At 42.9% G+C, this 13,186-nt stretch overlaps 1 protein-coding gene across 1 annotated transcript in view; it reads right to left on the bottom strand.

Moving 5' to 3' along the window:
* The window catches only part of LOC143923852 (lactase/phlorizin hydrolase-like), a 64,573-nt gene that overhangs the window by 18,755 nt on the left and 32,632 nt on the right, over positions 1 to 13,186 (bottom strand). The window contains exons 9-12 of the mRNA XM_077447774.1: positions 12,047 to 12,315; positions 9,084 to 9,374; positions 5,382 to 5,580; positions 3,264 to 3,463 (exon numbers count right to left, since the gene is read on the bottom strand). Of these exons, the coding sequence (XP_077303900.1) occupies positions 3,264 to 3,463; positions 5,382 to 5,580; positions 9,084 to 9,374; positions 12,047 to 12,315 (959 nt within the window). The remainder of the gene's footprint in view (positions 1 to 3,263; positions 3,464 to 5,381; positions 5,581 to 9,083; positions 9,375 to 12,046; positions 12,316 to 13,186) is intronic.

The raw sequence follows: 13,186 nt of genomic DNA, 5'->3' as shown, positions 1-13,186 counted from the left end.
AGTGCTTTCACACTGAGGCGATGCGCTGGCAGGATCTTAAAAAAAAAAAGTCCTGCAAGCAGCACGTTTGGAGTGGTGTATACCGCTCCTCCACCACTCCTGCCCATTGATATGAATGGGCACCACTGCTGAAGCGCATGCAATGCGATTTGGCAGCAGTGCTTCATGGGCGCATTTAACCTCTTCCTTGGCCGCTAGCTGGGTTATATGTGCCCCACTAGCAGCCAAATAGCAAAATGATGGTAAAGAGCCGCTAAAACTTGCGTTTTACCATCAACGCCTGCCCGCTCCAGTGTGAAAGCAGTCTTCATAAGCGATACAGAAAATTTCTTACATTTAAACATTTATTAAACAAAACAAACCTCCAATCAGTTTACTTGTATGTATGATTTAGATAAAAAAAAAAAAAAAACCTATATATTAAATAAAAACAGGTAGTCAAAACTTTTGGACGAAAAAAAAAATGGGCTAACTTTACTGTTTTTATTTTATTTTATTTTTATTTTTTAAATAGTGTATTTTTTTCCTAAAAAAAATGCATTTGAAAGACCTCTGTGCAAATGCCGTGTGACATAAAATATTGCAACAACCGCTATTTTATTCCCTAGGATCTCTGCTAAAAAAAATATATATAATTTTTGGGGGGGTCTAAGTGATTTTCTGGCAGAAAATACAGGATTTTTACTTGTAAGCAACAAGTGTCAGAAAAGATTTAGTCTTTAAATGGTTAAACTGAGAACTTCTACACACAGAGATGATTTCATTCATTCAAGTGTAAACATTGTATCATTTAGTTCTTTTCTTGGCAGTCTGCCCAGAGAGGAGGAAAGGGTTTCTATGACGACTCAGGCAACTTACACTGACTGAAATGACTTCTGTAATAGAAAAGTCCCGCTGTAGTTCTAAATCGGCTTTTTATCAGCTCAAATCGGCCGATGCCGATTATTAAAAAAACGGCAAATATCGGCCGATATATCGGCCGGCCGATATATCGGTCGACCTCTAGTGTGTATAGTATGCCTGTGAAGGGGCGCATGTTTTCCCATGCTTAGAACTGTCCCTGCACAAAGTGTCATTTCTGCAGGAAAAAAAGTCATTTAAAATCACTCGCGGCTATAATGAATTGACGGCTCCCCCTAATACAGAGAACAGTCATTGAAAGTCATTGATAAAAAAAAAAAAAAAAACGTGGGGTTCCCCCAAATTCAATTACCAGGCTCTTCAGGTCTGGTATGGATATTAAGGGGAACCCGCGTCAAATAAAAAAAAAAATTACGTTCGGTTCCTGTCAAATATCCATACCAGTCCCTTCAGGTCTGGTATGGATTTTAAGGGGAACTCCACGCCAAATTTTTTAAAAAAATGGCGTAGAGTCCAGCTATCCAGCGACGGATGATCATCTCTCCGGGGTCCAGCAATGGCTGATCTGATCCAGCGACGGGTGATCTCTCCCTCCAGCGCAGCGCATCCATCCTCTATCTCCACAGACAGAGGATGGATGCGCTACGTTGGAGGGAGATATCACCCATCGCTGGATCAGATCAGCCATCGCTGGACCCCGGAGAGATGATCATCCGTCACTGGATAGCAAGAGTGGATTACCACTGCTGGAATCTTTTTTTTATTTTTTTCATTTTTAATAAAAGACTTTTGCAACAGTGTGTGTCTTTTTAAACAATTTTTTACACTTTCTTTGTGAAATGGTAGGGGTACTTTTGTACCCCATTACCATTTCAAACAGAGGGGGGTGGGATCTGGGGGTCCCCTTGTTAAAGGGGGCTTCCAGATTCTAATAAGCCCCCCGCCCGCAGACCCCCACAACCACCAGCCAGGGTTGTGGGGATGAGGCCCTTGTCCTCATCAACATGGGGACAAGGTGCTTTGGGGGGGACCCCAAAGCATCCTCTCAATGTTGAGGGCATGTGGCCTGGTATGGTTCAGGAGGGGGGGCGCTCTCTCGTCCCCCCTCTTTTCCTGCGGCCTACCAGGTTGGGTGCTCGGATTAAGGGTCTGGTATAGATTTGTAAGGGGAACTCCACGACATTTTTTTTTTTAATTTGGCGTGGCGTTCCCCTTAAAATCTATACCAGACCTGAAGGGTCTGGTATGGATATTTGGGGGAAACCCCACATAATTTTTTTTTAATTTGACGCGGGGTTCCCCTTAATATCCATACCAGACCTGAAGGGCCTGGTAATTGAATTTGGGGGAACCCCACGCTTTTTTTTTTTTAATCAATGACTTTCAATGACTGTTCTCTGTATTACAGGGAGCCGACAATTCATTATAACCGCGAGTGCTTTTAAATTACTTTTTTTCCTGTAGAAATTACACTTTGTGCAGGGACAGTTCTAAGCACGGGAAACATGCGCCCCTTCACAGGCATACTATACACACACCCCAGGTACGAAATAGGAATATTACACCTTTATTGTTTCACTTTAAGCATTATTAAAATCATTGCTCCCGAAAAAACTTCTCTTTTTTAAACTTTTTTTTTGCATTGATACATGTCCCCTGGGGCAGGACCCAGGTCCCCAAACACGTTTTAGGACAGTAACTTGCATATTAGCCTTTAAAATTAGCACTTTTGATTTTGAACATTTGAGTCCCATAGACTTTAATAGGGTTCTAAAGTTCACACAAAGTTTAGGTCTGTTGGCAGGTTCTGTTGCGAACCGAACCGGGGGTGTTCGGCTCATCCTTAATTCCCACCTTCATGATTCATCGCGTTTTTAGATACACGTGACAGCATAGGGCAGCCCAGTTGACTAGGCTGCCCTATGCACAACAAATGTGCCAGAGTAGCTCATCTACCTCTTTTTGGCATGGAGCCAAACATGATTTGACTCATGATACACGTGCAAAAAAGAAAACGCAGGACTGCTTAAGCAATAATGGCATTGTAAGCGTGTTGTGAATTTTAACACTTTTTGCACGTTTTTGGAAATGCGGTCATAAATGCACGTTTCCAACTGCATTCCCTAAACACTCAGACATGAATGTGGCCTAACTGCTACATCTGCAGGACAGCTTGGTCCGTTGGAAATGTTGTAGATCACCGATTGGCAATCTTACCTGGAAGTGGGAGTGGGTACCTGTCAAAACCAGGTACCATCTCCAAAAACTGTCAAATGTGGCATTGGAGGGGGGAAGGGTGCAAACAAGTGGAGCTTCCCCTTTTGGGTGGAAAAAGCTGCAATATATGAATTTTTTGATTTTGGGTTTAATACCACTTTATTTTTCAAACAGATACAACGTACCAGCAAGTATCTCCGTGCCGCATCCACATCTTCCTGCTTGTATTGGTTGATGGGTTCGGCCCAGTCACAGTTGAGGGTGATGGAGATTTGTCCCCCCTGTGTGGCTCTGTATTTGTCATTGTACAAGTGCCAGGCCTCTGCATGAGCCTTTATTAGGTTGTGTCCTACCACATACACCGAATCACCAGGGGACCTAATGCCTGGTAAAAGAAAGAGAACATTACCGATCAACAGGGTCACCTCAAAGTACATGTATCATTTTATACCAAAGTTTAACCAATGGCAAAAGTTTAGCTTTGGAGTGGTCAAGGGTTATGATACCTGTTTTTTATTTTTTATTGTGGTCTGTGTTCCTGATGGGGAGATTTACCCTCTATATTTGTCAATGTAACCACTGTCACGGGGGGGGGGTTGATTTATTAAAGGCAAACAGACTGTGCACGCTGCAAGAGCAGTTGCTCCAGAGCTTAATAAATGAGGAAAAAAGCAACAGTTTCATCAGCGCTCAACTGTGGTCATGTGAAAAGGGATCTCAGGTGTTATAGTAGGGGCTAAACCCAGGGCAGCTGGACATTGACCATAACTGGAGAATATGGGTGACAGCAATACAAAACCAGGGGTGACAGCGCTCAATGGGTTTGGAGTAGAAAAGAGTCTCTGGGAAGCAGCATGAAAAAACAAGTTTAATAAATAATGCACATAAGAAAGCCAAAATCCAAAGTCAATACAATGATGATGTGGATGATGGGAAGAATAAATATATTATAAACAGCTTACGGTGTCACTGAGGTTTCAATAGCAATGAGGAGCTGACAGCATCCACGGATGGAGTGAGCCTGGCAGTGGGGGAGGGGCCAATCTCCCTGCTGCACTCGGCCGGACAAAGGACCCCTTAGGCTGCAGGCCATGGGAAGGTGAAGCGCCGTATCTCACATGTCAGTGTGCAGAGCCAGCTGGTGTACTGACAGGGATCGGGTGGGACTGCGGTTAGATGGCATTCCGCTCTCTCTTGGTGGTGTATAGGTGGGCGTGTGACTGCTCCTGTTGATAGACAAACGGAGTTGCCCTGGTCCAGATATGAAAGCCGCGAGGCGGGAACTGAGGTTGGACCGGGTAGGCTCATGTGGGTGGCGTCCAGCGCTGATGGGAGCCGAATGGACACAGGAACCTGCGTGTGCTCTGGACTTTTTTTCTTGCATGTGATTGGGTATTCTTTACAAAGTGAAGCTTTACCTAATTTACTAAGAGTGGTAGAAGCTCATTGCTAAAAATGTCACTTAAAATTCTTCCATACAGCAAAAGCTTTAATACTTCACACTTAACCCTTCTCCAGCAGCCTGCACATTCAATTTGAGATGAAAAGTATATTCCATAGATTCAGGGCTGTCCCAAGACATTGTGCTGCCTGGGTCCAAGAATGCTCACCAAATCATGCCCACCAAAAGGCCCACATATCCATTATTTTATACCATGATAATTAAAATGAAAATTACATTCATCAGAAAGTCAGATTTGCATGCAACAGCACCTTGTCTATATGCAAAATTTTCTGACATACCATTATGTTCAATTTCAAGGGGTGGGTTAGGGCAGAATAGGGATGGGCTATGGTAGTATACGGGCAGGCTAGGGTAGTATATGGACAGGCAAGGGTAGTAAATGGACAGGCTAAGACAGTATAGGGGCAGACTAGGGTAGTTTATAGACAGGCTAGGGCAGTATAGGGGCAGGCTAGGGTAGTTTATAGACAGGCTAAGGACGTATAGGGGCAGGCTAGGGTAGTTTATAGACAGGCTAAGGCAGTATAGTGGCAGGCTACGGTAGTTTATAGACAGGCTAGGACAGTATAGGGGAAGGCTAGGGTAGTATATGGACAGGCTAGGGTAATAAATAGACAGGCTAGGGCACTATAGGGGTGGACTAGGGTAATATAGGGGCATGCGGAGTGGCCTGGGGGTAGTTGTCATCATGACACACAAAACTGCTGGGTAAATAGAAGAGAAGGAGAGGCGGCCGTGGTTCAATTTGCTGCCCCTCTCAAAGTGCTGCCTGGGTCCAATGAGTTGGCCCTGCATAGATTAATAAATCCAGTGAATTATGTAGTTTCATAACACTTACCGGGTGCAAATGAGCCTTCTCCATATCCGAGATAGGTAATGATATATGGCTCGTTGAGGGTGATCCAGAACTTCACTCTGTCCCCCAGTCTCTGGAACAGCAGTTCTGAGTAGTCTCTAAATCTCTCCACTATAGTTTCATTTTCCCAGCCACCTACATTCTGCAGAGCTTGTGGCAGGTCCCAATGATATATTGTCACCTGGATGTAAAGATATATTTGTCTTACTGCCAAGTTGTGATAACGTGAGCTAGATGGTGATAGGACATTGCAAACGTTATGTACCAATGGGGTTGATTTGCTAAAGGCAAATAAACTTTGCACTTAGCAAAGAGCAGTTCCACTCTGCAAGAGCCCTTGCTCCAGAGCGTAGTAAATGAGCAGAAGCTCTGCTGACTTCCATCATCCAATTATGCGCAAGCAAAAATGCATTTTTTTTCAAATATTTTCCTTGCATGTGATTTGGTATTCTTTGCAAGTGACGCCTTAACTCATAACTCATTTACTAAGCTTTGGTGCAACTGCACTTTGCAAAGTGCACAGTCTATTTGCCTTTAGTAAATCAACCCCAATGTCTCAGAAGTAAAAAGCTTCCAGAAATACCTATTTCCAAAAATACCTAGAGCAGTGGTCTCCAAACTGCGGCCCCGGGGCCAGATGTGGCCCTATGCTCCTTTTTATTTGGCTCTTGGGGCACTATTCCTTCCACTTATACAAGACACAGTTCTGGCAACTGACACCAATAATGGGGCACCCACCATTTGTCCCACTGACACTAATAATGGGATACCATTTCTCCCACCGACACCACCAATAATGGGGCACTATTACTCCCTATGACTCCCTATGACACCAACGATGGAGCACTATTCCTCCCACCAATGCCAAATGTAACAATGTTTACTCCCACTGATGCTAAGAATATTTCCACTCCTGCTGACCACAATCTGGCTCCTCTAAAGTCTGAAGGACAATAAACAGACCCTTTCTTCAGAAAGTTTGGAGACCTCTGACCTTGAGGAAAGGAGCCACCAAGGTAGCAGTTAAAGGTTGTGTCCAGCTTACGGTGATCATTCTGATTGCCAGTACTTCCATAATCCCCTCTCCAAAGGTTTGCCTGCTTGGCCTGGTGGACGGCGTAGCCTCTGGGTTGGCAGACAGGACTCTGATTGGTCTTTTACTATTCTATGCCAGGAAAGCCATCACACTACACTGGAAGAAGAAGGCATTCCCTCCGTTTACCGCATGGAAATGTTTTGTTAATAGCGATCTTCCTTATTATAGAGACACATACCTTCACAGAGGTTGCCCCAAGAAGTATGAAAGAATTTGGGCCAAATGGCTTACAGAACCAGCCATGGCTGTGGACAACTAACAACTTTTACTGGCAACCCCACCTACACTCTCTATTAAGCTAAGTTATTAACCATGTTTTGGTTTTGGGGTTTTAAGTTATTGATAGGGACACTCCGGCCAGTTGGCTAAGCTACCCTGTTTTACCATATATTACTCTTTGTGACTTATTTACCCCTGCGTGGGTAGAATGCCGAAACTGTAAGTTTGTTTGTTGTTTGTCTAAGCCCTTGTACACACGGTCGGACATTCCGAAAACCAAATCCATTGGATTTTTTCCGACGGATTTTGTCCGAAACTGTTGCATACACACGGTCGGACAAAGTTGTCAGAAAATCCGATCATTCAGAACGTGATGACATTATTTCGTTATGACGGGACTACGTTCAGGCTAGTAGCCAATAGCTTTGGTGTAGGAATTTGATCTGAGCAAGCGTGGCACTTTGTCCAATCGGAATTCTCTACACATAATCGGACAAAGTCCGATCGGATCATGTTGTCGGAAAATTTTTTAGCCAAGCTGGAAAACTTGGTCCGTCGGATATTCTGACGGAAACAGTCCGATGGAGTCCACACACGGTCGGATTATCCGACAACACGGTCCGATCGGACATTTTCCATCGTAATGTCCGACCATGTGTACAAGGGCTTATACATACATCCACACGTTTGGTATTGCACTAAAAAACTAAGAAAAAGATTTATAAGAAAAATAAAAAAAGGTTGTGTCCAGGCTTTAAGCTGAAACATTTAATTTGGGAGTTTTTGAACGAAACCATGGACTTCGAAGGCACCAAAATATAACAATTCCTTAAAAAAATCATAAATATTATTACAAATAATGTTAAAAAAACATTTAAAATCACACAATAAATCTGCTAGCCATATTGATCCACTATCATCAACTAAACACCAAAAAACAAATTTAGGGTTGTCTCATTAAAGCGGGGTTCCACCCTAAAGTGGAACTTCCGCTGATCGGAACCCCCCCCCCCCTCCGGTGTCACAATTGGCACCTTACAGGGGGGAGGGGGGTGGAGATACCTGTCAAAGACAGGTATTTACACCCACTTCTGGGCATAGACTCCCGTGGGAGTCTATGTCATTTCCTGTCCTGCCACGCTGTCTGCTGGGACACACACGGGTCCCAGTGACAGCGCAGAGAATTCCTATTGCGCTGCGCGACTCGCGCATGCGCAGTAGGGAACCGGGAAGTGAAGCCGATTCGCTTCACTTCCTGATTCCCTCACCTAGAATGGTGACGGCAGCAGCCGAGAGCCGAGCGATCAATCGGCCTCGGCTGCCGGCATCGCTGGAACCCGGGACAGGTGAGTGTCCATTTATTAAAAGTCAGCAGCTGTAGTATTTATAGCTGCTGGCTTTTAATTATTTTTTTTTTAGGTGGAATCCCTCTTTAACCTCCCTAGCGGTAATCCCGAGCCAGACTGGGGATCGCATCACTGGATACAGGGAGGACACAGAGAGAAGTTACTTACCTTGTCCCCTGGATCCAGCGATGTCCTCCGCGCTGTGTGATCGAGCCGTCCTCCGCTCAATTCACACAGTGCCCGAATGCCTCCAACCTCCGTTCCCTGTGACGTTACGGCGCACGGGAGCGGAGATCAGCGCTAAAATTCAAAAAAGTAAAAACACACAAAACACACACAGTACTGTAATTTTACAGATTACAGTACTGTATAAAAAAATTACACACCCCCTTTGTCCCTAGTGGTCTGTGCAGTGCCCTGCATGCACTTTTATATTATAAATACTGTTTTTTCTGCCTGGAATTTGGAGATTGCCCATAGCAACCAAAAAGTGTCCCTTTATGTCAAAAGTGATTTTAGACCAACTAGAAAACAGCGATAATAAATTATAATCACTTGCAGAATTGAGCGATAGCGATTTGTGGGGAAATTCGTCATCAAACACTAAATCTAATGACAGCGACAATTCTGCAAATGAGCAAATTTCAGTGTTTTAGGATTTAATTACATTATTGAATAATTTTTATTATTATTTATTATATTATAAACTTTATCATACCCGGGATGTCTGCTAGACTCTGGTTTGAACAGATTTAAGAGAGTTATTCCTAAGAATTACAGGACTACAATATAAAATGCCAAATTTCCATGCAAAATAATTGTACCGCTTTCAGCACCTAAAACCAGAACTAATCATACCGCCAGGGAGGTTAAAGAGGGAATCTTCCAATCATAAGAATGAATTACGGCATGTTCAGCTTCAGCTAACTTGTGGTCATCAGTATCCACTTTGTTGAAAAGGAAAAAATTTTGGACTTTGAAAACTGGAGTTAAAGTGTAAGGAAACAAAAATGTTTTGCTTACTTGAGGAGTAATACCGGCATTCAGTAAGGTATCAATCAGGCGACTGTAGTAATTGACCCCTGGTTCATTCACAACGTCTTTTGTACCGTCTGGGAGAACTCTTGGCCAGGAGATGGACAAGCGGTAGTGGGTGACCTTCAGACTCTTCAGCATCTCTACATCTTCATCAATGCGGTTATAACTGCCGCATGCTACATCTCCAGTCCCTCCATCTGTAATCTTTGAATCTGTGTGTGTGAATTGGTCCCAGATGCTAATCCCTTTCCCGTCTGCTCTCCAGGCTCCCTCAATCTACAGATCAGAATGGAGATGGGGTTAGGGCACAATACATTCCTGGGTACATGTTGACCTGTGAACTAATGATTTAATGATATATATAAAAAAATAAGAGTGGTCCGAAAATGGTGGATGAGCCATTTGTGAACACTGTCCAACTGCACAACAACCCTTTAATTTAAGTGGACCATTTACATATGATGTGGGTCTTTTGGGTACTGGGACCCCTCCTGCTGTCACGTAGACCTGGACCCTGCTCGTTTCCAGAGTTCTAAAGCAATGGAGGCTCATATTTCATGATGTGCTTACCACCTACCCCAACTGAATGGAGGAAAGGGCCAAAAAAGGATGTCCAAAATCCAAAAGCCCTAAGCCTGCCAATTACAATACAGCAAATACAGAGGCTTGTATTAACTTATCCATTAGGGCTGGATTTACTTCTTTCCCCTTTTGGTAACACGCATTAAGGGAGGATTGCAGGTACAAACTGGATAATACCATACCTGTGGAATCCTCGTGGAAGCTGGAAATCATTGCTGTAGGCACCACTACTACTGTGGTTGCTGCTAGCTTCTGGGTCCTGTGCCAAGTGGCTGCCCTGCTGCATTGTAAACAAAGGAGGTTGGCCGCTTGGCACAGGTGCTATCCAGAGAATGCTTTGCATTTTCTCAATGAATTGCAAGAATTTTCTGATTAGACTAGGTGGAGCATGTGCTGTCAGCACTCTGATTCCCCACTTAATCCAATCAGAGAATATGTTGCATTTGTTGAGAAAAAAAATAATTTTCTGAATGGTGCCTGTGTCAAACGCCCGAACCTGCTGCTTCCTATTTTGGTGACCACACAGAAAGTGAGGATTATTTCCTTAACAGAAACCCAGCAGCAAAAAAAACCTTATACAGCTTCTAACTGCAACTCCATCCAAACTAAAGCAAAGCGTTGGCTGTACTTTTAGGGAGAAATCCCACTGGGATGGATGAATGGCACACTTTTGGGGCTCAGGAACAATGATTTCAAAAGTAACCAAGGCAAATAAAGTTTAGGGAGCGATAAATGTAAAGAAGGGCCTCATAGAGGCTGATTTACTAAAGGCAAATTGGCTGTGCACTTTGCAAAGTGCAGTTGCAGTTGCACCAAAGCTTAATAAATGAGGAAAGGCTTCACTTTGCAAAGAATACTCAATCACATGCAAGGAAAATAAATAAAAAACAGCATTTTTTTTTGCACGTGTGCAAGTGCAGCTGCTCCGGAGCTTAGTAACTGAGCCAAAGCTCTGCTTACTTCCATCATCCAATCATGTGCAAGCAAAAATGCTGTTTTTTTTTTCATTTTCCTTGAACGCGATTGGGTGTTCTTTGCAAAGTGAAGCTTTACCCCATTTACTAAGCTTTGGTGCAACTGCACATTGCGATCTATGAGTCCCTTCTCTATATTTATCACTTCCTGAGCTTCGTTTGCTTTAGAGAAACTGCACATGGAGAGTTCACAGCTTTTTTGCCCTTTCAACCCCATAGTGTAGCAATATAAAATACTAGCATTTGTTTAGATAAAAAAGTTACTCATAAAACCAGGTCAAAAACAGCATGTAAACCAGATCAGCGCAGCCAGCACCCTCACAAGCATGACTACATCCCCACTGTTGCTCCACTCGACGTGTTTCACGCGATAGGACATCATCAAGAGGTACAGGAGTTACTTTTGAAATCATCGTTCCTGAGACCGGGACAGTGCCATCCATCCATCCATCACAACGGGATTTCTCCCTAAAAGTGCAGCCAGACCTCCATTTTGGGGGGGGGGGGGGGTCTTACCTGTTGGTAAGCAGCTTGTGAGTGGGGTGCGCACCCTGGTGTGAAGTGGTGTATATATACACGCAGCATCTTTTGGATTTGGGCGTCCCGCATATGGACTGTTTTGTACGGTGCACTTTTTTGTACATTAATTATTTTTGGATGGTTATGAAATGATCTATCTTGCATGAATTCTGCTTGTTTAAACACTTTATTTGGTTTAATTTGATTATCGATGCACTAGCACTTTATCTGGATAGCACAACACCAGTGCAGCCATCACTGTTTTAGTTTTTAGTCACTGAAATCATTTTAATTTTGACACTCAGCACAATCAATTTTAATTTTTGAAAAGGTATAACTGTGGCCAGAGTTCCATGTTAAGTAGGCAGTTAGTCATTTTCAATGTATAGCAACCTATCCAATGTATATTTCCAATCCTATCCTATCCAATGTATATTTCAATGTATAGCAAGCCTATCCCACACCCACCTAACAGCTGTCACCGAGTCACCCCCATCAAATCATTCCCCGCATCTATTACCTTCTGTACCACCACCCCCTCCCTTTAGAATGTAAGCTCTACGAGCAAGGCCCTCCCGTCCCTTCTGTATTGAACTGTACTGTAATTGTGCTGCCACTCTCTACATTGTAATGCACTGCGTAAACTGTTGGTGCTATATGAATCGTGTATAATAATATTAATAATAATAATAATAATAATAATAATAATAACCTGCAGCAACCAGTCAAAATTTATCTTTAACTAAAATGGCTACAGTAACCCCACATGTGATCAGTGACTACGGGTTATTGCAGTTTCACAGGAAAATACATGTTTATGCCTGTCAGGGAAACTATCAGGAAAAAAAATCCAGAAAAACACCATTACGGTACCTGATAAGACGAGGAGGCCACACCCCAAGCGAAGTCAGGGCGTAATTCATCATACAGGAAATAATCATCTCTAGACTGTAATATTCCATTGTTGCGTATCACCTCAGTGTAATAAATGGCTGTGCGCTTGGCTGTCCTTGGGCGATTGGGATTATTGAAATCCACATGATAAAGTCCAAACCGGAGTCGGTATCCTTGATCCCACTCAAAGGTGTCCATTAGTGACCACGCACAGTAACCCTTTAGATTGACACTATCAATGCTGTAAGCTTCACAAAACAGTAAAAATTTTCAAAATCAAATTTTATAGTTTTATAGGAACATCCTCCAGTACAATCAACAATCAGTACAATGGTTTGTTTTCACTACACAGTAAAACCTTGGTTTAAAAGTAACTTGGTTTGAGAGCGTTTTGCAAGACAAGCTACAGTTTTAAATAAATTTTGACTTGATATACAAGTAGCGTCATGTCACGACTGAGTATAAAAGAGGAGAGGCGCCTCTAAGTGTAGCAATTTGGTTACATTTAATGAAGGTAAAACATTTAGCAACATATTGCTACACTTAGAGGCGCCTCTGTTCTTTTTAATACTCTGTAGCTCCTGCTGGATTTTGCTTCTAATCCCCTTGTGGAGGCTTCCATTTGTGAATGGACATTTTATGATTACACAACCTGGTCACATTGCTATAATCTTTTTATATGGACTATAAACTGAAGGACCTATGAATAGATGGTTGTGGAATAAATCATTTGAGTCTCCATTATTTCTTATGGGGAAATTCGCTTTGATATATAAGTGCTTTGGATTACAAGCATGTTTCTGGCATGAATTATGCTCGCAATCCAAAGGTTTTACTGTACACTTATTGACAGAGCTCTCACAACAGGCTTTTGTGGAAAAAGGGGAATACAGAAGCGCAGTCACTGTGCTACACTAATAAACAAGGAACACAGTTTTATGTGCAATTAGCAAATAAGGCTTCCACCATTTACACATATCATCAGAAACATGGATGCTGCCTTTCCTGACCTCTGTGTTGGGCTGTAATATTGTGAGACACTCATCCAACCACCATTACACCACTCTGGTCTATAAAGAAAATCGAATTAAAACAAAAAGCAGCTCTGCATGCAATACT

Source organism: Lithobates pipiens, unplaced genomic scaffold (assembly GCF_037356315.1).
Source record: "Lithobates pipiens isolate NorthernLeopardFrog02 unplaced genomic scaffold, aLitPip1_a1.2 Scaffold_22, whole genome shotgun sequence".
Taxonomy (NCBI): domain Eukaryota; kingdom Metazoa; phylum Chordata; class Amphibia; order Anura; family Ranidae; genus Lithobates; species Lithobates pipiens.
The sequence above is the reverse complement of the archived record's forward strand: the minus strand, read 5'-3'. Positions and strand labels throughout refer to the sequence as shown.